This window comes from Antennarius striatus, chromosome 2 (assembly GCF_040054535.1).
Source record: "Antennarius striatus isolate MH-2024 chromosome 2, ASM4005453v1, whole genome shotgun sequence".
In the NCBI taxonomy this organism is placed as follows: Eukaryota; Metazoa; Chordata; class Actinopteri; order Lophiiformes; family Antennariidae; genus Antennarius; species Antennarius striatus.
This window is the reverse complement of record NC_090777.1, coordinates 28,522,837-28,550,264: the sequence shown is the minus strand read 5'-3', so window position 1 is coordinate 28,550,264 and position 27,428 is coordinate 28,522,837. Positions and strand designations below refer to the sequence as shown.

At 41.4% G+C, this 27,428-nt stretch overlaps 2 protein-coding genes and 1 long non-coding RNA gene across 4 annotated transcripts in view; 2 read left to right on the top strand and 1 right to left on the bottom strand.

The window, feature by feature from the left end:
- The window catches only part of nkain4 (sodium/potassium transporting ATPase interacting 4), a 41,675-nt gene extending 39,958 nt beyond the window's left edge, over positions 1 to 1,717 (bottom strand). The window contains exon 1 of the mRNA XM_068338120.1: positions 1,394 to 1,717. Within this exon, the coding sequence (XP_068194221.1) occupies positions 1,394 to 1,447 (54 nt within the window). The 5' untranslated portion in view covers positions 1,448 to 1,717. The remainder of the gene's footprint in view (positions 1 to 1,393) is intronic.
- Positions 1,539 to 5,194, top strand: LOC137610525 (uncharacterized). Of its 2 annotated transcripts, none has more exons than XR_011038512.1 (3): positions 1,539 to 1,675; positions 3,522 to 3,612; positions 3,889 to 5,194. It is a non-coding gene; the product is annotated as an uncharacterized lncRNA (long non-coding RNA). The 2 variants fall into 2 exon arrangements; XR_011038513.1 differs by having other exon boundaries at positions 3,522 to 3,617.
- A 2,295-nt stretch (positions 5,195 to 7,489) lies between these two features.
- The window catches only part of LOC137601947 (uncharacterized), a 39,868-nt gene continuing 19,929 nt past the window's right edge, over positions 7,490 to 27,428 (top strand). The window contains exon 1 of the mRNA XM_068324451.1: positions 7,490 to 7,797. The gene's annotated coding sequence lies outside the window, so the exon portion shown is untranslated. The remainder of the gene's footprint in view (positions 7,798 to 27,428) is intronic.

The following is a 27,428-nucleotide window of genomic DNA, read 5'->3' as shown; positions in this document are numbered from 1 at the left end:
CATTATTAAAAAAAGAAGTGGATGCTATGATTATTTATGTGGCCATGAGCTTTAGATTTCATGTATATATTCTTTCTAAATTTCCTTCATACACAAAATAACATATTGAACCTTTAACTCTTTCTTTGACGGAGATTGGATTGCTTTCTTAGCTATTAAGAACGTTTACTTGGGGGCTTGTGGTGTGAGCAAGCTTGGTTTTAATGCCACCATTTATTACTCTGTCACACCCTGTCAACTAAGCACTACTTGGGGATAGAAGCCAAGGCGTGTTGGCTTGCGAGACAAAGGGAAGCATCAACTGAGACTTCATGGCTACCATCAGTAAAATGTCAAAAATCACTGATCAGAAACCAAAAGGCTCTAACTTAATACAAGCCCCTGCATCTGCTGTGGTTTGTGGATCAATGCTTCCCAAAGTCATTCGAGTTTTAGATGAGAACATTTCTTAAATACTTGAGCCAAGAGAAAATATATCTACGAGTAGAAGTCTTGATTTTCTGAGGTAGCAGTAACTTTGAACTTTACCCTGAAAAATATGTTAGCTCTGAAGGAATAACTGTTTTGTAAAATCCATCAAATTACTGATGCACTTGCATCATGCATCACACAAAATACCCTATATGTGCCCCAATACTGTCCACCTCTGTGAAACTACTGAAGACTCATCATTAAAGTGAAAAAAGATCAAAAAAGAAGCAGAGCAAGCAAAGCTGGATGCATAAGCAGAAAAAAACAGCTGCTGGGGAGGTCCTGCAGCCAACAGAGGCCCCCCAGGAGCAATGAAAATGTCTTTAATGTTTGAGTAAGAAGAGGGGTTTCATTAGTTCGTTTTATTTTAAATAGGTAGTAATTGATCTGGAACCGTAAGTGTTTCATCGTTTTGTCATATTACGTCTGAACAGAACCTTCTTCAGACCCACGGTCCACCATTTAGTGACTCCTGGTTTAAGTTTAAATAAATGTTCTAGCACTGTTAATACTTTCTCAATAGTTCTCTATTAGTATGAATTTCATGCTGACAAAAATATGATGTGAGCAAGTTGGATCCAACAAAAAAATTAAAAATCGTTGTGTTGGGTTTACATTATGGGGGGGCAAATTCTGATTGCTGTGCAAAACAAATACAAAAATAAAACAACTAAACAGCATGAACGTCTTTGTAGTGTCCCTCTGGTGGCCTGCTTCCAGTGACTTGTAGAACTTCTGGGGCTGACTGATATTTCACACCCCTGGTTATCAGTTTTCAACATGTGACACCCAAGCCTTGAACAGAACTTGTTCTTAATATCTAGTGAACCAGACATTCAACAAACCAGGTTAAGGTAAACTCTGTCCTCTCATGCGGAATCTTGTCACACAACAAGTGGGGAAGCAGTAAGGGTCAACTCACCAGCTGTAAAGTGCAAATGAAGATGAGAGTGCATCTCCCGCTGCAGCAGCCCATTGTGTCAGCGGTGAACAGCGTGGAAGAGCCGGTGGAAAGCGACGTGGAAACGGGGGTCGGGGTGGGGGGGGAGATCTGAGCGTGGCTTCCAGCTTCTGTCCTAGTCCAGGTACCGGTGTCCCATCGTCCCCCCGTCAGCGCCGGTGTTTCTCTGGTGAACCTGAACGCACCGCCGGACCGACCGCAGCCCGTTCGTCCGCCTCCGTCCTGTCGCTGCCCGGACTTGAGGTGACTGACTGACTGGGTGGGTGTTGACGAGCCGGTGTGTAAAAGGAGTAGGAGTAGGAGGAGGTGGGGTGTAGGGCTCCGCGGTGGGGTAGGTCAACCAGGGGGGGGCCGGGATGGAGGGGGGTGGCGGGGGTAAGGGCATGAACCGGTCGGTAGAAGCTGTAATAAAGTTGACACGTGATCCGTTAAAACGCTTAAACAGTCAAGTTATTACTGTTGTGAGATATGTAAAGTATTTCAAACCACATTAAAAGGCCTTATAGCTACGGTAATGTCACCTTTATGTAGCCTGTAAAAAACTGTCTGTAATCTGTTATTTATAATTTATAATTATTTACATTATTGAACGCGTATTGATGAACTCCGGGTTACCTTCTCTCCCGTTTACGGCGCTGCTGGTGGAGAATTTAGGCTGAACAGCGCCATCTTGTGTCCGTGTGAGGAAGCACAGCTGTGTCAAAGTGGTGAACAAAGTTACATTCAATTTAATTAAAAAAAAACAAAACTTTATTTATACCCAGGTGGTAGTTGATGTCACATAAAGCAGCAGTATTGGTGCAAAAGAAAACATGTTATCACTGCTCTATGAGAAAAACTAGCGTTAGCAGCAGGGAGAATGATGGAGATGGTTAAAGCTGTTGTAATTAAACCCGTTGTGTGTGTGTGTGTGTGTGTGTGTGTGTGTGTGTGTGTGTGTGTGTGTGTGTGTGTGTGTGTGTGTGTGTGTGTGTGTGTGTGTGTGTGTGTGTGTGTGTGTGTGTGTGTGTGTGTGTGTGTGTTCATTTATTAAAATTACCTACGTAGCTTTCCCTCATTAGCCGCCGTGCGATGCCCGTTGCGTGACAGCACGCGCGCAATGAATCCTGGGATATTGAGTTCTAAGCGATGCATTCAGGGCCATCGGATATTTTATATCGGTAAGAAATGCAGTCGTTTTCAAAAGGTTATGGGATGTTGCGTCAAGGCATCTCCCATATTGGACAAGACTCACAGCATAAATTATTTCTTTTCTTTTATTATATCTTTCACGTTCTGTATTTCATGGGATGTTCCCTTAACGGTCATTTCTAGTCAGCGCACTTTTTGTAAAAGTGTCCAAATGCGGACAATGCAGCACATTACCATCAAAACCCTTGGGAACAGTCAAACCATAATTCAAGCAAGGCTCGAACAATGTCTAGTGACATTACAAAATGACATTTTTCCCCTGAAAGGTCTGTTTATTTAGAGTCCTCACAACCCGCTGCTGAACACACAATTCTCTCTGTACATGCTGCTTTTGATTTGCCTGGTGCATTATCACAACATTCTTTATAAAAGCCAGTCTCCCTGTAATAGAAACTTATTACCCCATGCCATCTCTGTGATATCTAACAATGAAGGATGCATGGACATATGTGGACTTTTGACATCTTAAAACCTTAAGTTATTTTTCATATACAACATATATTAAGTTTAATTAAGGTGGAAGAATTCTGAATAAAAATATGCGATGAATCTTGGTCAAGGTACTCAAAGGTAGTTTTAAAACTTAAAAGGTCTTTATTTTAATGATTAAGAGTCATTAAAAACTTAAAAGTCTCACTTTGCATCTTCTTCAGGGTGTATAGCTGCAGAAACAGAGACATGAAGCTCTAGATTTATTCAGGGTAGTCACTAGATATGTACTTATACTTGTTGGGTTGAAAACAGCCCAATTTGGTTATACGGCCTTTACATTTGTCAGATGTGCAGACAGGTTAGGTCACACCAGCATGTACACTGGAGTCAGGGCAGTCAGTGGGCTGTTTATTCCTCTTCTTTAAACTGTTTTTTTCTGCCATTTTTGTGTGTTGATGTGTGATAGAGACATCTAAGGAAGAGACATGAGATGAAGATATCCAATAGTGTCATGGAAAGGGACTGCATCCACCACCGGACGACCGCAGCCTCAGGATGTAGGGTACACGTTCTACCAAATAATCTAAAATCCACATTCAGTAATGTGTTTTAAATCCCTTCTTAAAGCAGATTTATTACTTATTACTTTCCAGATTGTACTAAATTTTTAAATTAAATTTGAACTTTTTATCCTTTTTATATTGTTTTTACTTTTATGTGTGTTTTACTCAGGATTTTTTGAAGCATTTGACAAGTGCCTGGATAACAAGATTATTTTTATGACTGCTTGACAGAATTCTTTGGTCTCATATTGTTATCATACATCAATCCAGATCCAACACTCTGTCCCACTCACTCAAACTGACAGATGAGATTATCCTGGGCTAAAATGGATCAATACTGGGGCGGGTGCCCCCCGGTGAAATGGAGATGCCCTGGATTCAACCTCTCCTCCTGTTGACATTCGGCGTCTCTTTTGTCTCACCCCCCCACTCCTCGCTCTAAGACCTCCTTTCCACTGAGACATTTGGTTTGGATCTCCAGTTGCCTTCTGGGTAGCCACCCTCTGCACGCTATTATTTATAATAGAAAAGATCTTAAAAGCAGCTCTCATTCACTGTCCCTTTCCTGCTCTTCCTCCTCCTCCTCCTCTTCCTCCTCCTCCCTCCTCTCATGGACCACATGGAGGAAGGTCCCACCTCTCTCCTCGCCAGCTTGATGAATGTTTTACGCTCTCTTTGGCCTGAGTGAGGGAACACTTCACATCTCATTTCATCACACACTCCTCCATCCTGCTCCTGTAAAGTCCTCTTCCTCTCTTCTCGTCTTCGCCATCCCACACCGCCCTGCCCACCTGCTTCCATCCTCGCCCGGGGAGGAGCTCCTCTCCAATTCCAAAAATAATCTCAGGATATTTATAGAAGCTGGAGAGAAGAAACGTGTATTTTTAGGGAAAAAGCTTTTCTCTTCTTATCTTTTTGAAATATTAACGACAAGTTGTTGCAATTTGAGGATCATGCTAGAAGCCCATCTAAGAGCTGTCTGGTACTTGTTTAGATTTAAATCTCTTAATGACTTAAAGTTCATACTTTAACACTCGTTATCCATCTATTTAGAACAAACACGTCATCGACAAATGTAATCTGTGCATAATTAGATGTTGCATCCAACTAGTAGTTTTTGCTCTGTTACTGTAAATATGACGGGAAGAATTTAACTCATTGAGCGATTGCACATTCGCCATGTTTCATGGCTTTATACCATATATTATAGAATCACCATCTAGTGGCTATAATACTTTTGACAAAACAGTCACCAGTAATGTACCCTGTGTAGCTTTTTTTCTGCAGGCCCACTTGCACCAACATATATGAGACATTTTTAGATCACAGTGGATGAAATCATTATTAATTTATCATTCTGCTGGTTGCAATAATGATGCATTCACAGTGTGGTAAGTTTTTGAAATCAGGACTCCACGATTACAGGGCATGGCTGCAGTATTCCAAGATTTTTAAAAAAAACCTCTGCACAGAAATATGAATTGTCTATTTTTGCAAAGAATTAAATTTTGATTGGTGAACTTAAGTCCTGTGGGTTTAAGTAAAACTTAAACGACATAAACCGAATAAAATAAAGATCCACACACAAGCTGGTCTGACATGTTATTGAATTCTTTTTTAAATGTGTTGTTAAATAACTTCGAGCAATGTGTTCGTAACAGATGACATCGACACATGACACATTTCACTGTTACACTCCAAGCTAGTGAGTGTGGTAGTTACACTCACTCACTCACACTTCACAATTTCACGATTGGAACATGTTTTTAAAACGTGTGGTATGAAACTGTCGGAGAGTGCACATATTTATAAGACAGAAAGAGGAGAGCTGAGGCTGAAATAAGGTCACTGTTATGGAGCTATTAGGGGCCTTGATGGAGGCTCTCCTTGTACTTCCATTGTGCACAGCACCTCCGTATCGACTCGCTCGGTGCTTTTTGCTCGTGTGTCCAGAACACTTCTTTCATGACAAGTGTCTCAAAGCCCTCAGGGGCAGCACTTCTCAGCAAAGACACAAATTTGAAGTGACAGGACGGCCGGTGGTTCACTGCTCTGAGGGGACCTGCATTGTGGACGAGGCCCTGGAGTCTGGCTCACGGTGAACAACAATAGAAAAAAATACCCCAAAAAGAACAAGGTTGTTCTGTCTTTGGAAGACTTTAGAGGCCGTCGCTTCTACTTCCAACTTCCTTTCTTTTTCGCTGTTGCTTTCTTGTAGATGTGCACAGAAGAAAGAAAGATTTCATTCCACCTAAAGAGGTAATTTATCCTCCATGGAGGCAAAAAAATTGTGTCCTTCTTGCTCTTAAACATGATGTCATTTCCCTAAATTACCATGGTAAAACAGCAGTTTACTTACATCTTCAGGCAGGGATAAAATATATCTATAGGAGAAATGACTGTGTGCAATAGAAACAACTCAAGATGTTTTTTAATTAATTACAAGTAATGCCTGTTAACACAAATAATTCATAACCTTAAATCAGCAAGATTAGCTGCTTTCTTCAGTACGACATAACATTTATAAATACGCAAGACTCTAAACTGCTCCAAATTGAAGCCACAAATGCTTGTCTGACAAGTATGTATGTTTTTGTCTGTATTTATGGCCGTGATTATTAAGTTTAAAAATATACACGTGCCTTAGAATGCAGAAGCTCGTTGGACTCTCCTGCCCTGTTTTTCCATTGAGGAAGAAGCAGACTCAATAAAGAATAAATTCAAAGGCTATTATGAGGAGCATGTCAATAATTTATCATGGGATTATGCTCCAGAAGAAATAATGGTTCCAAGAAATGAGAGCCTCATGGTTGTCATTCCAACACTGGCCGCCTGGTGGCGGTCGTCTGTGAGGCTGGTTTAAAATGAATGGGGCCCAGCACAGATTCGTCAAGCGTAATATAAGCTGGAAAAATACAGGAATTTATTTCTGTGTCTTTCAAAATATAAGAAAAGGGTTGAAGCAGTCTTGGAAATTAATCTCCTGACAGATTTTCCTCGCTACTTCTCCGGATTAATAGTGTAATTTAATCAACATTCAAATTATATGCTGCCTATAATCTAGATGCATGAACGGCACAGGAAAAGGACAAAGCAGTCAAAGTTAAAAGCTTTATGAAGCTGAAAAACCAGAGGTTAATTGTATAATAATTGATGTGTGTCAATCAATAACCGATCAAAGCACAGCTCATCAAGCTGACAGGAAAGAGCAAACAGGTCTCATTATAAAGCAAAGCCTTTATGAATAATGAAGATTTTAAAGAAGCAAAGCTTTAAACTTTGAATTTACAATTACTGATTTAAATTACTGCTCAAGATATATGTTAAATTACTGCCACTATATGTTAAGGCTTAGATTCAAGGATGAGGAAATCAAATACAATAGTGAGAATAAACACCAAAGATTAGTATGAAAAGCTAAAAGGATGCACTTTGCACCATTTATAGATCTTGTGCACAACCTAAGTAAAATAATAATAACATAAACTTAATAAAGCACTCATTGCATTGGATATTATGGTTTTTGGTTATGCATCACCCTTACATAAACTGTTGCTATGAATTATATTTACCTGCTTTATAAAAAACACAACAGGTCTATTTAAAAATGTCCTCTCATTTGCACATGCCTTTCAAATGGCTTAGGTGTAATGATATCTTTGGTAACAACGAATGAAACCCATTTTGATGTTTATTCTATTATTTTAGTTCATGCCAGATTGCAACCTGTTTCTGTACAGGCGTAAAGTTTAAGGGACGTTTTATTTTGAAAGCTGTTAACGGAAACACGTTTGTTAAACGCTCCCTGTCTTGACGGGGGTTTCAGTCACATGGTGCTGCCTGATCGAGAGCTGATGGAGTCAGATGAGAAAGGCAGGAGGCGAGCTGCGCGCCAGCATCCCCTCAAATAGGAACCCTCCGCTGTCACTTCTGCTCCACATCTGGAGAGACGCACGGCCGGAACACCGAAACAACGATCACCGGCACGATCCCTTTGACTTGCAGCTGTGGGGGGTTTTTTTTGGGTTTTTTTTGCATGTGATGCCCAAGAAGAAGAGTAAGGTGAGGCTGTGGAGCTTGGCAAAGAATGATAGTGAGGATCAAGGCGCGCTGTCCTAGGAGAACTCATCTGAAGCGCTGGCCCTGAGACACCGGGATGCTCCTCTGACGCACCGGGGGGTGAGTGAGCGCAACGAATCTCATCTGCCTCCTTATCATTTTTGGCTTCCACTTTGGTGACACCTGGACAGTGTTGGACCCTCAAGCGTGCCAGCTTCCCCCTCCACCCCCCCACCTCCACCCCCCCTTGGCGCCTGTGAATTATTCCATGCCCTATTCCACCTGTCTGATCAATCATTCATGGCTTTCTCACCGAAGTGCGGTCTAACCGGTGCGTTTGGGCAGCGAGGTGTGAAAGTTGCTTTGCAAATTGGGAAAACGGGCGCGCTTACATCATGCACACAATCCTAAATGAATGCATCGAGGGTTATAATATCGTGCAGGTGATGGGGGGGGGGGGTCTTTAAAGTTTTGATTACAGTGAGCATGTGCTACACTTCATATCGCCTTTTTTTTCAGGGGCTGTCCTAAAATTAGTCCACTCATGGCCATGGGTGGGTGGGTGGTGTGTGGGTGTGGGTTGCTGTACTTGATGATTAGTAAGGGAGGTGTCAGTCCTACTTATACAACAGAGCTGATTAATTATGGGCTCATTTTAATACCAATTGGACGTTTATTCCAATGATAAATTATTGGAGACATTGGGGATGCTTTTTTTTAAAAATTATTTCTTTTTAAGATGCTTATTGGCTGCACGTTTTACTCCTGCCGGTCTACAACGACACGACACACCCACCAAATACAGAAGCTGTTACAGTCCCAACTTTAAATGTGATCAGGCTTTATTCTCACCTGTAACAGAGGAGACAACCAGCTGGATGCGTGGGTGTGAGTAGAACTTCCACTGCAGGATCAGTGCATGTGGATGAATGAAATACACTTACTATGCACCATATGCAGTGTGTGTGTATGTATGTGTGTGTGAAGCTCACCCTGTCACACTCATTGTATGGATTTAAACAGGAGGGTCTCCCCCTCAGGCCTTTAGTCTTGCCTCACTGTGAAGTTGTGACCACAATTCCACTTTAACAGCAGCACATTTAGAACGGCGTCTCACTTCAAGTTCACGGCTGTCGTCCCTCCTCCCCGCCAAGAAGGTTATTTTCACCTGGGTTGTGGGATTTCCGGCGGAAATGCATCAAAATTACTCAATAGATGCTCACAGAAATGATGGACGCTGTGAAATTCAGTTGTAGATCTGAAATAAAGAGGTGGAAACAGGATTTTTTTTTAAAAATTGATGCATTGTGAGACCTAGATTTTATTTATTTCCTTTTTTCAATTTCTACTATTTCCTGAGGAATAATATGTGGATCTAAAAAAAAGAAAATGTCAGGTATGTTTAGAGGTTGGTCTCTATGAGGATGTTCATTTTGGTGAGGAAATCCTCCGTCCTGATGTTTGGATGTCACCTTGTTTTACCTTTGTAAAGGTGTTCACCATAGAGAATATTGTTATTTTAAATCAACATTAAATGAGTATGACTTATATTTCCTATCACATGAATCTGTGACTCACACTGTGACCCCTCAGAAGATGCACCCCACTCACTACGAGTGTGTTTTGTTGAGCGGTTGTTCACTTTGGTTCTTGTATATTTCCAATTTACCATTGAGTTGTTTGAATTTCAGGTAATTATGTTTGCAGCTTGCCCACGCACACTTTGCACAGGGGCTACTTTATTCCTGGTTGTTCAACAAACTGACAAAAAAAACTCCCCCCCCCCTCCCTTTACAAGCTGTACTGTATTTCTCCCGAGGCGTTCTCAATGTTCTCCCCGTGTATGTATTAAACATCAGGCATGTCGAAGTGTAGCATGGTCCTGAGCACTTTAAGGCAGAGTCAGCCTTCTGTGTGTGTGTGTGTGTGTGTGTGGGGGGGGGTGACAGAACAGTCAGATGGCCCCCACAGGGCACAGAACAATTCCTGCTGCTGATGCACTCAAGGCGACAGGACTGGAGCGCCCCACCCATACGCCATCATCCATTCCCACCTTCGTCTCGCTGCGATAAACACACACACACACACACACACACACACACACACACACACACACACACACACACACACACGCTCTGTCGTGCTCAGTTGCACACCTGCACCTTAACTTCTGTGCTGTGCGTGTGTTTAATCTCCTGCAAACGCACACGCATCCAAACCCAGACGTGTGCTTATAGGACAAATATTTATGAGGATCTTATTTGAATCCTTTTACTGCGATTCTCTCCAACACACGAGCTGCACGACTTCTAAAGCAGCTTAATTTAAAGGCTGCTGCCTTAAGTCTACTTGCCTTTAATGTTTTTTTTCTTATACGGAGTCAGAGAGGTGAAAATGATAGAATTTGAAATTGTGATCACGGTTTGCGATGTGTTGCATGATTGCATCATACCAGGAGGTGCTTCTAATATCCTGCCACGGAATAATGTAGGTCAGCCTAACACCACTTTTCATTTTGACTTCAGCACAATGAACATATTTGATAAACATTAACACCGAGGTCAAGCTAAACATTATGAAATGCGTTGTAGTAAATTTAGCTTTTGTTGAATAGAAATAGATACTGGCATATCTAATACATCTATATAATCTGTTGGCCCCTAGGTAGGAATATCCTGCTCTTCCTTACATTCATATCATCTTACATATGGAGCAAATCTTTGTTTCGTTATACTCATAAAAATCATATTATATTCCAAACTTGTTCAGACTGAAAGGGAAGCTGTTTTAAAGTCGGTCGAACTGCATGCAGAATCAATGGAAATCTGCAAGAGAAGAGCCGACTGGAGTTCTGAAGTGGCTTCAAAAACATAGAAAAACAAGACAAAAAGGGGAGAACCTGCAGGGAAATGATGCAAAGAATCAGGGTTTTGCATACGTTGCTAACTAACAATGTACCGCTGCCACACCAGCGAGTAAAACCCTGTATGAACACACATTTGCATGAGCAAAGCAAGACATATGTTGTAGGGCGTAGTGTGCTGTAAAACAGAATGATAGTGTACTCCAAGAGAATATGTGTTACTGTAAAGGAGCCGTGTGGGAAAAGGCGTTTGATTGAAATGTAAATAGTATCGTGATGTCGTGGTTGGCATGCAGCCCCTTAAAAATGAAGATAGAGGGTAAGTAATCTGGCTCATCGTAGCGCTGGTGACTTTTTTTTTTAAATTTCTGAATAATGGCTAATTTTAAGTTGTCCTCCCAAGCACTGAGAGGAGTCAATTAGAAACCTAACATTTTCTCTTTTAAATAATGTGATTCTGTGTATGTAAGTGAGACCTGTTGTGTTTATTAGACACATCAGATGACAGATAAAATAGAACCCAGAGACACGAATTTAATCCCTTCCATGACTGAGATCGTAAGTCAAACAACATTTCGGCAACAAAAATCCTTTTAATCAGTTTCAGCCTTGTAAAAAAAACCCAAACCCCTAAATTATGAAAAAACAACAACATTTCATCAAAAATATTTTTATCAACAATAGATGTGCAGACTTTAACTGTGTACAATTAATTATATACAAGTTAAGTAAACAATGATTAAGTATGGGAAAAAAACGTAAAAGTCACAAGAACACATGAGCGTGTGTTTAACGGGAACGAGATCCGGTCTCAATGATGTTGAATCCATCCGCCAACACGTGGTAAAGAACGAGATACGGCCTCAATGATGTTGTATCCATCCGCCAACATTTGGTAAAGAATGAGATCCGGTCTCACTGATGCTGTATCTCTCCACCAATTAGCGGCGTCCTAAATCACAGCTTGTATCTCGACTTTTTCTCGTATGTGGAACAAAAATATGGACCGAACGACGGCTTGAATCTCACATAACTTGTATCTCTGGTACGACTGTGTTTGGAGTTTATTAAGGGTTATTGTCTGTGCAATTTGGTCATCCATAAACTGTACTTTGCAGTTTGTGCAGCGCACATTGTGGAGAGTGTGCTGGGGGTTGCGTGGGTGGGAGGGAGCTGGATTGACCAGTCAGCCAGACAGATGTGTCCTCCCCTGGACTGGGAGTACGGGGCCTCAGACCGGCCTGCCACCCAGCATTAGCGCCACAAATCCGTGACCGAAGAGCTCAGGGCACCGAAACTCACTGTCTGCATAAAATGCTCTCAATTATTAATACTGTGTACAGGGCAGTAAGAGGCATCGCACAGGCCAAGGGGGGAGACAAGGAAATGGGCGCTGGCGGAGAGAGAGACAGAGAGAGAGTAGGAATGAGTCAACAAGGGACGACAAGCAGAAGTGGACTCAATGAATTGGAAGATTAGTTTTGAAATAGTTTTCTTTTGTAAATTCCATGTCGCTTAACGGTGAAGTGAAACTGGTCAGATGAGCTCATATCATCCCACACTCGGGTCTGTTGACACCAGCAGAGGTCAAGAAAGTGATGGTCGGGCGGAATATCGATCCTCTCCACTGCTACTCGAAGAAAACGCGTGATACCACATAAAAATGAAATATTTCAGGTTTTATATATATATATATATACTGTATATACAGTATGTATTTTTCAATGCAGCTCTCCTAAGGCAATCCGCTTGTACAAAACCACATATATAATGAAATATTAAACATGAATAAAAGTGTTTTATGCAGGTGTACGATGAAAGTTTAGACTTTCATCTGACTGATTCTACAGCCCAGTGAAGAGGAAGACGTTTTAGGAGCTCGTCTCCTCTCGTCTCCTCTGTACTGACGTCAGATGCTCGACTCATGCCCACAAACAGCTGACTATTCCCAAATGTCAGCATCAGTATATCTTTGACTGACTTGATACGAGTTGGTGAATGACTGCGTGTTAAGTAAAGTCAAATGGTCCCTATTGTGCTCCTTATATAATATTTTCCCCTCAGATTGGCTGGTCTGAATTTCACAGAATCCTCCTTTTTAAGTGCAGCAGCTTCCAGCATCCGTCATCTCAGTGCTCACTAAATACATTTCAGGCAAGGTACAGCATTGAAGTACCTTGACATTCGAGTCAGAGCCCTGTAATTCATAAGTATTGATTCATGTCTCAGCAGCATTACGGCCTAATGTCCCTGAACATGACTATATAAAAGGGCTAACACAATAAATAAAGCAGTAAAGAAAAGTCAGTGATTTATACAGACACACTACCCTCAGCCATTAAGTCCAATGTAATACAATCAGAATAGGAGAACACAAATTATATGCTAGTTCTCAACATTGTAGGCTTGTTTTTGTGAAAGTCTTCGCCGTTCTCGGCAGCCGTATCACATGAAGAAGAAATGAGACAAGCTCCTGCCCCGAAGCTTTGTGCATTATCATATCGGCTCCTTCTAGATAGTTTAAAGGGAAAAAAGCGTTCAAGGTCTTTGCAGCAGGTGGATTCAGAATTTGGAATTATAATCCTCCCAGAAAAAAAAAAAAAAAAAAAGATTCACTCAACTCTCATATCTGGTAATACTCTGATTTATTAGCACCCGGTGGAGCGCTATGAAAACCTCTTTAATGTATGCCGTTGTGACTTTTGCTTTTTTGGGGATCGTACATTATGGTAATTTTCTCCTGTGTCCTTAACTTTCAAACAACAGGAAGTGTTTGAGTCACAGAGATAAGCCTCAGAAAACAAAAGTAATCTTTCTTTGAAAAATGTGGACATGTCCCAGATTTCAGCTGGAACATGAAAATTTATTACCTGTCGCCGTATTGACATGATAATCTAACATCTATATGATTTTATGAAAGCTGGTACATCACTACTCGGCGCAGGTTTCCTTTTTTATGCCACTGGTTAACGGGTCTTTCATGCCGGACGACCACGAGGTGTTAGCAGAATCAGATATTCAGCCCTAGATTGTAATGTTATAACAAACTAGAGCTGGTGGTATTGATCTGGTTTAAAAGTGCACTGGTGAATTACAGTACAGTCAGTCCATGAAAATACCGTCAATCCCAGAAGAAGAAGTTAAAGTCAAAAAGAGGGGATGCAGATAGAGAAGCACTCTCTTCTTCTTCTTCTTGGACCAAAGAATCACATATAAATCTGTGATAACACCACAGCTGTAAGATGTTTTTCATTGACTTTCACCTTTTCAGCTCAGTGAATGTAAACTAGATTGACTTCAGTTTTCTGCTGGTGGCTGTTTGACAGCATCACGACGCCAAAGCCGTTCAGCAGGCCGTCCCGTAGTCACGCCTGAGTAGAGGAAACGTTTTTATTTCTCATTCTTAAAGCCTGAATTTGTCATTTCTTCTGGGTGGAAAGAAGTGTTTATACCAACAACAGTTTAATCTGGGCAAACAGAGCGAGTCATCTGGGTCTCATTAGCTCAGACAGGATGCTCTTCTCTTTCCCAATTTTTTGTGTTTTGTGCTGTTAGATGGGCATGCTTAAACATAAAAATACCGCCTGCTCTTGCTTAAGGAAGGCAGGGAGGTGTTACGTAACATCTTTTCACGCTCTGATTTGGGTTAGAGCGTCAAACCGGAGAATCTGTCGCTACAGGTGTGTTCCCCCCCAGGCTTTGATTTCTGCTTCAACTCGGGAAATTTAACATCTTTTTCTGACGAAATATATGCAGCACCAAAAAACCGGAGGAAACTGTGAGCATGCGCTGCTCATAAACCTCAACCCCAGTGGGCAACAATCCTAATGGATCAGCACGGCGGGATAATTCGGTGTTACCGTCGTGTGCAGCAGCTGGATTGCAGAACAATGATCTTAATGTGGGTCACGAGTAACAAAAAGTGATGCAAAGTGAATTTCCTTCTCAAAGATGCACCAAAATAAGTTTGTAAAGTTTGTGAACAACTTGATCATTAATTAGCTCCTAATCAAATCTGTCAAACATCATGTCTGTAAAGGTTAAACAGCATCATGAGACGGTTCCGGTTGACTTTAAACCTCTCTTGCTTTTTCTGCACCTTCCTCAACCATCTGTCTGTATTTGCATATTTGCATATTTCTATGGGTTTTTTTCATGATAGAATTGCAGAATGAATTTATATTTATAAACGGTGCGTCACTCCCTCATAATCTTCTCTTCCTGTTTGAGACAGGACAATAAAAGTATGTCCAGATGAGTGTTTTTCACCTCTGACTGCTGTGCCAATTTATTCATTAACGGGCGTTTTTGTTCCTCGGCTCTACCTCACAGGACCCACTTTCACCTGTTTCACCTCCTGAAGTTTGGAATCACACCGGCGCACACGCGCTTGCACGATAGCCTCCAACAGAGCCCCCCCCCCCCCCCCACTGCCTTCCATGAATGAGTTGAAGCTGCAGGGACATTTTAAAGCTGGAGGAAGAATGAAGGGTGGAGTTGAGGTTCTCCTGGGACCGCTGAAAGGCAGGTCCTGTATTGATTAGTTTAGTAAGAGAATCCTCCGGCTTTTAGTGGTGCTGCTTAATAAGAGTGTCTTGTGGAGAGAGATCACATCAGCTGAGCTGGACTATAGAGGCTGCGTTCGGTTTCAGAGCTGACAGAACCTTCAAAACGTGTCGTCGATCCATTTAGATGATGGTTTTTGACGCTGTGACATCCCAGTACGTCACCTCTCTTCGAGGTCAGGGCGAATTGTTGAGCACAATGTAAACTTTATTTCACCCAAAGCAAATATTGAGCCATCTATCACAGGTGGGTGATTTTCCCTTATCGAAACCCAAGCATTGTCGAGACGAGACGTTTGCTAAACTCGCACACAAATCAATCCCCCACATCTCGCAGTTGGTTTTTGTGCTCGTTGCACTGGGATGTTGTGAGATTTTTTTTAACATTTTTTTGCAGCCTCTCATTTTGCTGCACGCATCCTGTCTGTCTTATCTTATGGTGTCATATGAAGCGTTTCACAGAAACACCCAAGTTATTTTAGGAGGCAGCAGTTTGAGTTAAGTGAGAAACTGAAATGGCACAACTAGGGTTGAGATTTCTTACCCTGCCTGAAAATGTTAAAATACCTTTATTCAGTCCTTTTGCTCCCCTGACACCCAGCAGATTACACCTCTACCATCAGATAATGGGGAGCTACAGAAGCACACAGCATATCAGAGCCTGAAGATACACAACGCCATGACTGCCAATTCTTTTTATTGAAAAGATCTATTTTTAATCAGGAAGTCTGGTATCTCCAATCTCATTCTATTTTAACTATTGTACAAAAAAATCTATTTTTGGCACCATAGTGACATTTTAATACATGGATTATTGAATTTGAAGACTGTTACCAACTTTGAAGACTTTGGAATGCGTGATTTTGTATGTGTGTGTGTGTGTGTGTGTGTGTGTGTGTGTGTGTGTGTGTGTGTGTGTGTGCACAGAGAGAACAGTTGAGACTATTTTGGTCTGTTTTTGATGATTTAATTTTATTATTTATGTATTCACCTCCACATGAAAGTGAGATGAGGTCCCAAGCGGTCTCTGTCTTTTTCTTTCTCACACTTTTTCCTTTATACACACACACACACACACACACACACACACACACACACACACACACACACACACACACACACACACACACACACACACACACACACACACACACACTCACACACACATTCGCACACACACACCTGTATTTACTCAGCCATTTGCTATCATCTTTTTTTTTGTTTGTGATAAATACCCGTCACTACTTTCAGTACATTCTTACCACAGCGGAGGAAGTGATGGTTTCAATGCACTTTGTTGGTCTGTTTGTGTTTGTTTGTTTGTTTGTTTGTTTGTTAGTTAGTAGAGAGTACAGTTTAAATTCCAAAATGATTCTTTTGAAATTTTGCAGAAGTTGTGCCCTGGAGATGAAGAACTTTAGTTCTGTTGCAGATCAGGATCAAGAAACTTTAACATTCTGCATTTAACATTTGTATTTCTGAATGGGGGCAATAATTGAGTTTGTTGATGGTATATTTAATAATATTTTTACATTTAAATTCTGAAAGTATATATACAGGAGTGTATGCTATGGTAAAAGATTTGGTCAACCACATATCCATAATTTTAACAACTAAAAACTGTCGCAAACCTAAATACGTTTCGTATTTTAGATTCAAAGTAGCCGCTGTTCACTTTGACAGCTTGACCCATTCTTTAAATCATCATGTACTATAAAAGGGAAAGACCATTCATCATTGCTTTCAGACATTCAATCTGAAAAATTACAAAAAGTTTGGCTAATAAACTGAAGGAGACCAGTGAAAATCTGATATAAATCTGGTTGATGTGGATCTAAATTTAGAATTTTTGGTTTCCACCGTATGTCTGTGAGATCCAGAGAAAGGGACTGGATGGTTTCTGCATAAATAGAATGAAGAAGTGGTTTTATTGGTGAATGTTGGTAAAGTTTTGGTAAATTATTAGATAATTAGATAATTCCCACTAGTGTGATTTCATAGTTTTGAAGGCATGTCATTTGGTAGTGCGTATTTTTTGTTTTTGTCTTTTTATTAGTCTTCATTCTCTAGCTTTTCACCTCGTTCACTCTATTTCTTTTGATTAAATGACCTTTTTAAAAAAAATATTATATTCAGATTTAAATGTGCTTACTTGGCTTTGCAAAGGGCGGGCTCGAATACGACCGATTATGCAAATACACATGCAAATCATAAAGCTTTTCCTCCAACCTCCTTCTGTCAGAACTGATGCATTGACTTCTAATGTAACGACAAATGAGCGTGCACGCGTACGTTAGTGTTGATACACTCACTCTTGTTTAACGAAAGCGCCCGCTGTGTTTGTCCCCTTCCTTCACCCGTCTGATCGATAGCAAGCTGTGTCTGTTGTGGAATCTGTGTCTAATTAACCGATCTGGGCTCTAAACCCGATGAGCAGAAACTCCTGCACTGCATTAACCTGACCGACACTGTCACATTTCACCGCCGTCAAAACGTGCAAAGACAGCAGGTCAAACACTGGCTTGGATCACCGCTGATGCAATTACTCTGACATACTGCATGTCAATGCCTATTAAAATATGAACGTCATGCGATTTGTTCATTTTTAATCGAAACCAAGATACTTTCTAACGTGTTAACACACTATTTTGACATTTTCACCCAGACAGATATAATAATGATAACATTTTGTGAAGTGCAATTTCTGTTAAATCCGTTTCAGTGCAGCGGCAGGCATTTCTCTGGGATTATTTTACCGGTTTTTTACACTATGTCAGAGGCTATGAGTAGTAATAGATGAGCAGGAAAAGTAACGGAGTGCTAGCGATGCCTGAGTGGAGGTGTAAAGTAAGTGGCCTTGGATGAGAAGCGAATAGAAAAGGCTGCATGAGTCATTCTGAGTGGATCCTGCAAAACTCCATTGAGAAGCAGCCTACAGAGTTCTCTCTCCATCCATCCTGTCTCCTCTCCATCTGTGTAGGACAGTTCATGTTGGTGGTGGTGGGGGGGGCAGCATGATGGCTGAACATGCAGGCAGGTTAACATTTCTGAATTCACCGGGGGTAATGGTTTTTTCCATAAGCTTGCTGTTGTTGAAGCCTGACCTGGCTTTTAAAGTGTGAATCAAATCAATGGCTTCCTCGTCTGGAGCTGGGGAGGAACCGGTGGGGGGTGGGGTGGGGGCAGCCTCTCTCTGTCTGCGCTGCCACGATAACACTGCTCAATGGCTACTAACCACCTTTCAAATGGAAATGGAATATCCAGTATAAATTCGACACAGTCATCTGGACTGGTGCTCGGTACTGGGAGCCTGAATGCCTGATGGTAGCATGACGGTTGTGAGGGTGTGCCCCCCACATTTTGCTTTGTCGTGCCAGAGGTGGGCTTTTTTTTTTTTTTATTGTAGGGAAAATGAGACGACGGCTTGAACTTTAATTCGGGGGGGGTTTGCTCACATGTTCTCACATAAACAGAAGCTGCGTTGTACACTTTTGAGGCGTTTAAAATGGGATGCAAGCTTGCAAGTGCAGAGAGTGACTCACCCAAAAACCACAGGGGACTGTGACACAGAAGGTATGAGAGCTAAACTGCAGAGATATAGAAACTAAGTTCCGTCTGTGACCTCCGTTTGTACGTCAACACACACCTACTGGGAATGAAAGGACGAAGAAACGCCGAACATCTCCTGCTTATTTACCTTTTTTTTTTTATTACGCCTTTAATCTACAAGGTCTAAAAATTGTTTTACACCTGAATTTCCCTTTTGGTCATCAACAAATATGCATCTCAGACAATCTCCTTTGTTTGTAATTGTCTTTCTATATCCTTTCACAGCTATAAAAACATGGAGACAGCAGACTGACTAGACCAGGCGCCGGCTGTCGGCCAGATGGCTGGACATTAAAATATTTCCATTTGTCACGTCTTTGTGACTTTTTAGATCATGAGCTTTTAAACTAATGCTGTATGTTTTAATTGAATGAAGGTTTTTAGGTATTGGACATCTTTGTTACACAACAACAACATTCTTTACATTTTTAACGCATGTTTACAGTCATCAGAACAACCCCTATCTGATGGTCCCATTTTTTTGCAGCAAGAGCTTCCCTCTTCCTCTCTAGAACAAAATGTACAATAATTTCTTGTGATTGTTAATTATTTTATTATAGTCCTTTGCTTTCTGCAAAATGAGGTTCACATTGTCTGAGACATTTTCAAATATCTGGTGAAACTACACCATAAGTCATTTCAGTAAATAATTTTGGTGTTTAGCAAAGTCTTAAATTGACAGAGGTGGTGCAATAGTTCAATAATATAGTAGATAAATAGATTAAAAGTTAGAACTGAAATGTGTTGTTTTGTTGGTAGAAATGTTAAGTAAATGGGATGTGTAAGGATTTTATGAAGCTTTGTGGTACTGCACACATAAAAAAGGAAATATTTATCTTACTTAAAAAACACTGCAGTATGATTTATATATGAACTATCACATTTAATAGCGACACATTTATTGAATGAAAGTTCTCATTCAACTTTTCCTGTCCTGTTCCACATTCCCCCACATGCAGCAGCTCACACCTCAGGCCCTGAATGCTTCTCTTGACCCGTCCACCCTCAAAAAGAATCACATAAATACATTAAACTTTATGAAAGACAAATGTTTTGTCTGGACAGAATGATATCATGAAATAGTCAGCATCAAATCACGTGCATCCAGCCAGACCATTTTGAAGTAGAGCACACTTTTACACGAGGGATTGAGTTCATGTTGAAAGCAGTCGATGGTGGTGATTCAGACGTCTGGGTCGGATGCCTCCTGGAGGCTCCTTCCCCACAGAGGGTTTCCAGAAACATCCGACTGGGACCAGGGGAAACCCAAAACTGATTGTAGGGATTATATTTCCAACATAGTCTGGGAAAGTATATGGATCCCCAGGAGGTGCTGGGAAATGTTGCTGCAGGGAGGTACATCTACAACACCCTGGTTAGCCTGCTGCCACCTCAAACCAGGATGGATGGATGATTCAAGTATTTCAAATGCCCACTGCCTGAAAACTATTGGGTGATGGATGGGTCCATCATAACATTCCTACTATTGGATGGTTCATTTCACAGAAGGAAAAAAAAGACTGACACAAGAATCCACCCGTTACGTATGAGGAGGTAGAAGAAGATGAAGAGATTAAAAAAAAAAACCCCATTTGCACTTGCATATCCACAGACTTGAAAGGGTTAACTCAGGTCAACACTGCTGTGTATGACATAACACTATTTATATTAAATATCTCTGGAATGTATTTTTAATCATCCCAAATGAACTATTATGCAGTTGTAATGATGGATCTCCAGCCTTGAACTGTTGTGTCCTTTTGCGAGACGCTGAAATATTAATCAATAACCATAAATCTGACACTGAATGTCCTGTTATTACCTCCGCTGAGGAGGTTATGTGTTCACTCACGCCCGTTATCTTGTTGGTTTGTCAGCAGGATTTTTACAAAAAAAACAACAACTGCTGAGCACATTTCCATGAAATGTGGTTGGAGGATGGGTCTGCCATCAATTGCTTTTTTTTTTTTTTCTTCACATTTTCTTTGTGATGAAAGTTTGAGTCTCTTTGCAATTTGGGGCGAATCCCAGAAAACAATCTGGATCCACCAAATGTTCAAACCTTTAATGATGGCAACAAAACCAGGAGCACAATTTTTTTTGGATAGAGCTTGATTGCACTGGTTATACGGTTTTTCAAGTTTAAAAATGTTGTTGTTGCCAATGCGCTGGTAATCTTTTAGACCAATCAGAATCTGTGTTCATTACTTTGTCAACCAATCAGCTTCTGTGTTTAATTGCATTTGCTCCAAGGCCAGTTTTGATCTCTTCCATATGGTGGTCGTATTGATGTATCGCCAGAACAACCTGAGGTGCACAATATAGCATCTACATCTACACATATATATTACTACATAAAGTGCAACTCCCCCCCCCCCGCTTCCCTTATTATAATACTTGCAAACACACAAAAAAAGAACCTGAAATGGGAGGGGGCGTGGATTCGTTCTGTAAATCGCTGACATTGAAAGCGAAGGCTGTGATCAGATTGCGTCTCGGCTCAGTCCTGTTAAAAAAAAAAAAAACCCGGGGAAAAGTTTGAAATAATTACTCATAGATTCTGTCTGCCTGTAAGATTTAAGTGGAAGGAAGTGTGTGTGTGTGTGCGTGTGTGTGTAAAATGAGACAGCAGAGTTTTGTCTGTGTTGTTCTGTAGGATGGGTGTGTCTGCTGCTACATACAGTCTGGGTGTCTGTGTGAGACTTACAGACTGTGAAGCTAATGAAAAGATCCATCGGGCAGGTGCAGTGGTAAATGGTTTCACTGAAAGTGTCGGCATACGTATGTAACCGCTCCGGTCGGCTCCCTGGAGTTGTCCTCTGGGGAAATAAAGGCAGCAGCAGCAGAGATAGGCCGCCGCCGACAAAGAGTTATGTGTTCGCCATGCACGCACATGTTTTCATTTGCTTAGAACGAAGGGTTTGTTGTGCTCGAGATGCTCAGATCTAGAAAACATCTCATAATATCGTATTCTCGAGTGTAAAGATTACAGTTTCATTTGATTTTAAATTCCATCACCTGTCTGCAAAGGTTAAGACTTGTCTTTATGTGTGTAATTATCATTGATCACATGTACGGCATGTGCACAGTGTATGTAGACGTGTTTGTGTATGTGTGTGTGTGTGTGTGTGATTGTAATGTGTTTGATCGGGACCTCCTAGGACTCCATACCGTGTCAGGGTGATAAATGTGCACAGGGGGGGCAACAGTCAGCAGCTGTTTGTTGGCTCCCAGCAGCACACACTGATCCAAGGTCCACAGCTAGGTGGCTATCAGCCTGCAAACCCATGCATTACCCGTGCATTGTGTGACATACTATGTATTTACTGTAGATATACAATATCTGACTTATGCTTTATGTCCCGACCACAGGAGCAAAGCTTGCCCCCCCCCCAGGTGCAGACAGGTTGACTTTAGCTCAGTTTCAGTTTTCTTGGGAATTTCAAAAGGTTTGTTTTTTAACTTTGCAACCATTTATGGAGGGAGGGAGGATTTGCTGGCGCACAGTTGGCTTAGAGAGAAGATGAAGAAACTAATGCCCCCCCCCCACCTTCTCCTCCTGCTCTCTGATCCTCACCTCCTGCTTCCTATCTGTTTGATTGCCATGTTTATGACAGCTCCTCTCCCCCTTTTTTTTTTTTTTTCCACTATCTCTTCTTGCTTCTCCCCTCCCATTGTACGGCGTGGCGTGTCAGCAGTTCAGCGTCTGTTTGGAAGTCTTCACACACACACACACACACACACACACACACACACACACACACACACACACACACACACGTGTGCGCGCATTGAGATGCATACACACCATTATACTGTAGAGGTAACGTGAGTGCACCAACATCCGCGATGAATAATTGAGTTATCTGGGCTCCGTGCAGAAATAGCAATATCCCCAACACAAGTGTGAAAACATCGCTTGGAACTGCCACTACCTTGTGGGTCTACCAGCATGTGTGTGTGTGTGTGTGTGTGTGTGTGTGTGTGTGTGTGTGTGTGTGTGTGTGTGTGTGTTTCTGTTTGCACTTATGCTCGCTTGACTTTTCTGTTTCTGTTTTATTTGAACATTTATCTCTGAAGTCATCAGACGGTGCTCTGAGTAAATGGATCTAATCTACTGAAAACCCAACAAGGCCTCGGCGTTAACTTTCATTTATTTTAGGGGAGATTTAATTAGTAGATTTTAGTTTTGTTGGCTTGTTGAGAAAATTTTGTAGAATTTAATTCATGCTAGGTTTAACTGGATGTTTCCTTATATAAATATATACAGACAACTAGTCATCAGATGTGTTATTGTTATATCCAGGAGTACATTTGATGAAGTAACAATCATGTCTACGGTCATTCATCAGAGAAGCGGAGCTTTGAATTGTGTTTGCTCGCTCGGTGTTCTGGTGGAATAAGACGAAGTCTGTCAGATATTTCATTGTAGATGATAGATGATGGAACACGACAGTAACAGATGGAGCAGTGATGATAACGTTGTAACTCAGCGTGGACTGTGCACCACACCAAAACACAGGCAGATTTTTTTACATTCATGCAACAAATTTAAAAATATTCTGAAAAAAAAAAAATTATCATATGAAGTGACGTTTAATTTAAATATGAGTAATCTCAAGTGCATAATGGCATTAACTTTATTTTGTGCACGGACCATGAATGGTGGAGACTGCATAACCATATTCCATCATCTGCCTCTCTTTTTATTATATTTATGTGCAAAATGTTCATGTAAAATGATATGAAAATATTAATTGCAGCAATATTAATTGATTCTTCTTATGTAGTACTTATCAAATGTGGTACAAAGTGTTTTAGAGTAGAAAATGAACAATCTTCCAATCCAAAAAATAAAAAAAATACACAGTAGCATAAGAAATATGAATGTATATTTGTGTCCTTTCATGTAAAGTGTTATTTTACTGTTTATTTCAGTAACTCTGCAATGCTTTTTCACTGTTAAATAATTTATAATCAATTCTCAATGCTATATGAAGGCTCTTAGACCCTGTTTTACGTCAGTGCTGCCTCCTCAGGAGGTTTAATTGCCTACTCAAACATTTCTAACCAGTGTCATCAAGACTAAATATTCTCTCTGTCTCAGTAAAGCCCGACCTGATGGAAATGAGCCGCGAGGCCCGGCGTACACCCTCCATGAGACGGACTCCGTCGAGCCCTCTGAGGCGATCGTGACACAACAAAAGCTGAGGGGGCAAACTGACAAATAAGTCTGACAGGCAAACCTTCGGAGCAGCTCCTCGGTTTGACAGCTCCTCCGGCGGAGGAGGCGCCAGCCGACGCCCTTTACAGCAAAAAATAAATAAAAAAATGCACACATGGTAGCAAGAAATAAATGAACCCATTGTCACACACCAGATGTGAGGCACTGTGTGGTGTCGATGTAAAGTCAGGATCCTGGGTGTCTGCAGTGGTCGCCTGGTAGTCCTGTTTGAAGTGCAGCAATGTGGGCTTGAGGGGGGGGTAGAAGCAACCAGCTTTTAGGTCTAATAGCTCAGAGCTGTGTCATGGGGAGACGGCAGCAGATTAAACGGCAATCCTACTAATCCAGCCCGCACCCTTCCCCCCTTCGTGCACACAGGCGCATCCGTGATGGCGAGGAGGAGGCGCCGCCGCATCCTTTTCCTAGGTGGTGATGTTAAAGAGGATCTGGACTGTACGTGTGACCAGCCTGTCGCCTTAACAGGTCACACACCTGGAAAGAGGACGGAGTGTGAGACGGAGGTCGAAGCAGGGGGGTTGGATCTGGTCAGGATGGACGGCTTGAGAAGGATTTGGGGTGTGATGGTGACGTTATGTCGACATTTGAGACGTTTGACGACAGAAAAAGTCGGTTTCTGTCAACATCGTGCCGTTTATGGAATGGTAAAAGCATATCTCTGACACTGATGTTTAAAGCACAGCATGTGTGACTCGGGTTGATCAACAGTGTGCAGGTTTAGAATATGAAATGAGCTTCTAGCCCCTGGTCTTTACTCCCTTTGTGTTTTTTGACAATGTTAAGAGTCTTAAACGTGGGGGATGATCATTAATCTGTTGCAGACAAGCGAGTCAGAGCAGGGAGTTTTAAAACATATAGGAGAGAAGTCTCCCTGGAACATTTGAAACCCTCTTTGGATGTTTCACTACATTGTAGCTGAGAGTCTTGAGATGTTCGCGCTTCTTGCTTTTTCTGTGTCGGTCTCACTAATTTTTTTTTGTTCTGGTGTTTCCTGTGCTGCTCCTCTCTCTTTTTCTTTCTAGTTTTCTGAAGTTCTCCCCCCAACTTCTTCCTCTCTAGTCTGCCTAACTCTCTCTCTCTCTCTCTCTCTCTCTCTCTCTCTCTCTCTCTCTCTCTCTCTGCTTCTTCTCTTTTCGGTCCTAGCTGGGAGACTGGGAGGGTTCCTCCAAATTGGCACACAGATGAATAATGCATCTGAAGCAAAAGCAGAAGAGCTTGGGTTGGATATATCTGTCTGTCAGTCTCTTCCTCTGTATTACAGTTATGTAGGGCTAGGCTGATACTTCAGAGGAGAGAAAAAGAGGGTTTGGCGCTCATTTCCCAGCTTGCTTTGCTTCTCCCTCCATCATTAACCCTCATTTTCAGTAAATGTGTGCATCGTTGGTCACGGAGCACCGTGGGTGTCCTGTCGCTTGAGCGCCGATGACTGATAAACGCTTTTTAAAGATCCTCTGATTTTGGGAATTTTCCGACAAAGCAACTAGTTTTTTGTTTTTTTTTAAAGACACACATAATGTATATGAGGGATTTTGATGTCATGAATGTGTGTGTGTGTGTGTGTGTGTGTGTGTGTGTGTGTGTGTGTGTGTGTGTGTGTGTGTGTGTGTTCCTCGCTATTCCACCAAAATGTAGTGTTAAAAAAAATGCAAACTGCACTCGTGAGCATAAACACACAGTAGCGCCATCATTAAAGTAATGAGCAGGAAGTTAGCACTGAATTCTACCATAAACAGAGATAGAGAGAAAGAGAGGGAGGAGAGAGAGAGAGAGATCCCCAATCCCATAAGGATAAATCTTAAATCCTGAATGTTGCTTCTGACTCATTCTGGTTAATTAAGTCGAGTCAAGTGAGAGGAAAATGGGGTCTTGCCTTGCCGGAGTCTGTAGGATCAGCACTCTACTGTATGAACTGTCCTGTGTGCACACAGAAAGCAGAGAGAGAACAAACTGTATCTCTCGTCCCACCAGTTTTATTATCTTGACCCTGGCAGCCTCCTTAAACATGGAAAAACTCTCACACTCACTCCCCCCCTTAGGTTTTATTTTTACATACACACCAGGATTAACGCGGTGGGTTTTCTGTGCATGTATACTAGCACAGATTTGTTTTATTACACCTTATAATTTAGCCCCACCCCCCCCCCTTTTTCATTTTTAGATAGATGTTAGTTTGCTTTGCACATCCTGCACCCCAGCCGTTAAAAAAAAAAAAAAAAAAAACACACACCGCTGCGAATCTCAGAGACACACACAAAGAAAATCTGTCGAGCAACCTTTTGGGATTTTTCTTTTGTTGTTTCGTGGTGGAAAGATTTCACCGAGCAACACAGGATGAGGCAAACGAGTGAAATGTCAAAATCCTGTGTATCTCTAAAAATAATACAATGCAAGGGTTGCCATTTGAGGGGATCAGAGGCAAAAGACTTGGGTGTGGAACACATTAAACAAACAGCGCTTCATACCCAACAGGAACGGAGCTGCCAGCTGTCCTCTGTTGAGAATAGACCAGAGTGGATTTTGTAAATGTTTATGTGTTTAACATTTTAAGATTATTTAACATTTTTTTCTCCTCTCCATCGTGCCAGAATTTGGCAACTACCTCTGCATCTGCAAAAGTAGCAATGAAATCACATTGCTGGTCCAATATGAAGTCATGTAAATAAATATATAAAAGTCAAATTTAAAGACTTTATTGTACATAGATATACCTACATGTGTGTGTATATTCTTTAAACAGATGGAAATCTTTGTGACCGGTGTGTGTGACCTCGTCCACAGAACAGATGTAGAGATTCGCAGAAAAACACTTTTCATTCACTATAAATGGAGAAATAGAATAAATTCAGTGTTACGTACGATGAAACCTCAAGGACTATTTAAGAAAGACTTAAATGGTTTTAAAAAAAAAAAAAAAAAAACAGTTTCCACTGCAGCTATAGAAGAAAATTGCATTGATCAAACATAACATTTTCTCAATCCTATAAAAGAGATGGGCTACAATAGCAAACAGGATTATATAAACCACAAGGTCATGGAAATAAAGGAAGGTGTCAACTGGTGCAGCGGGCTGGTTCATTTAGGTGTTTGTGTGTGTGTGTGTGTGTGTGTGTGTGTGTGTGGGGTGATCTGAACAAGATGTCTATGTGACCTGGTTTGCACTGTATGAATATGATGACGTGTGAATTTGGATCAGCCCCACCCTCAGTCGGAACGGCGGAGCGGAGCAGAGCGGGGCTGAGTCACCCATCAGGACAGCAAAGACGGTAAAGACGATAAAGCTCCGCTGAAATCAAATAAACGCACAAATAATTAACCTAAATGAAATATTTTCTGTATCCTTCTGGGGTTGGGCCAACCATAAAAATTAATAGAAGAGGGGAAACCCTGCAGCAGCAAAAACTTCAATAATCAATCGATCAATCAATCAATCAAAGCTCTGGTTTAGAAATAGCTCTCTCTTTGCTCATTTTCT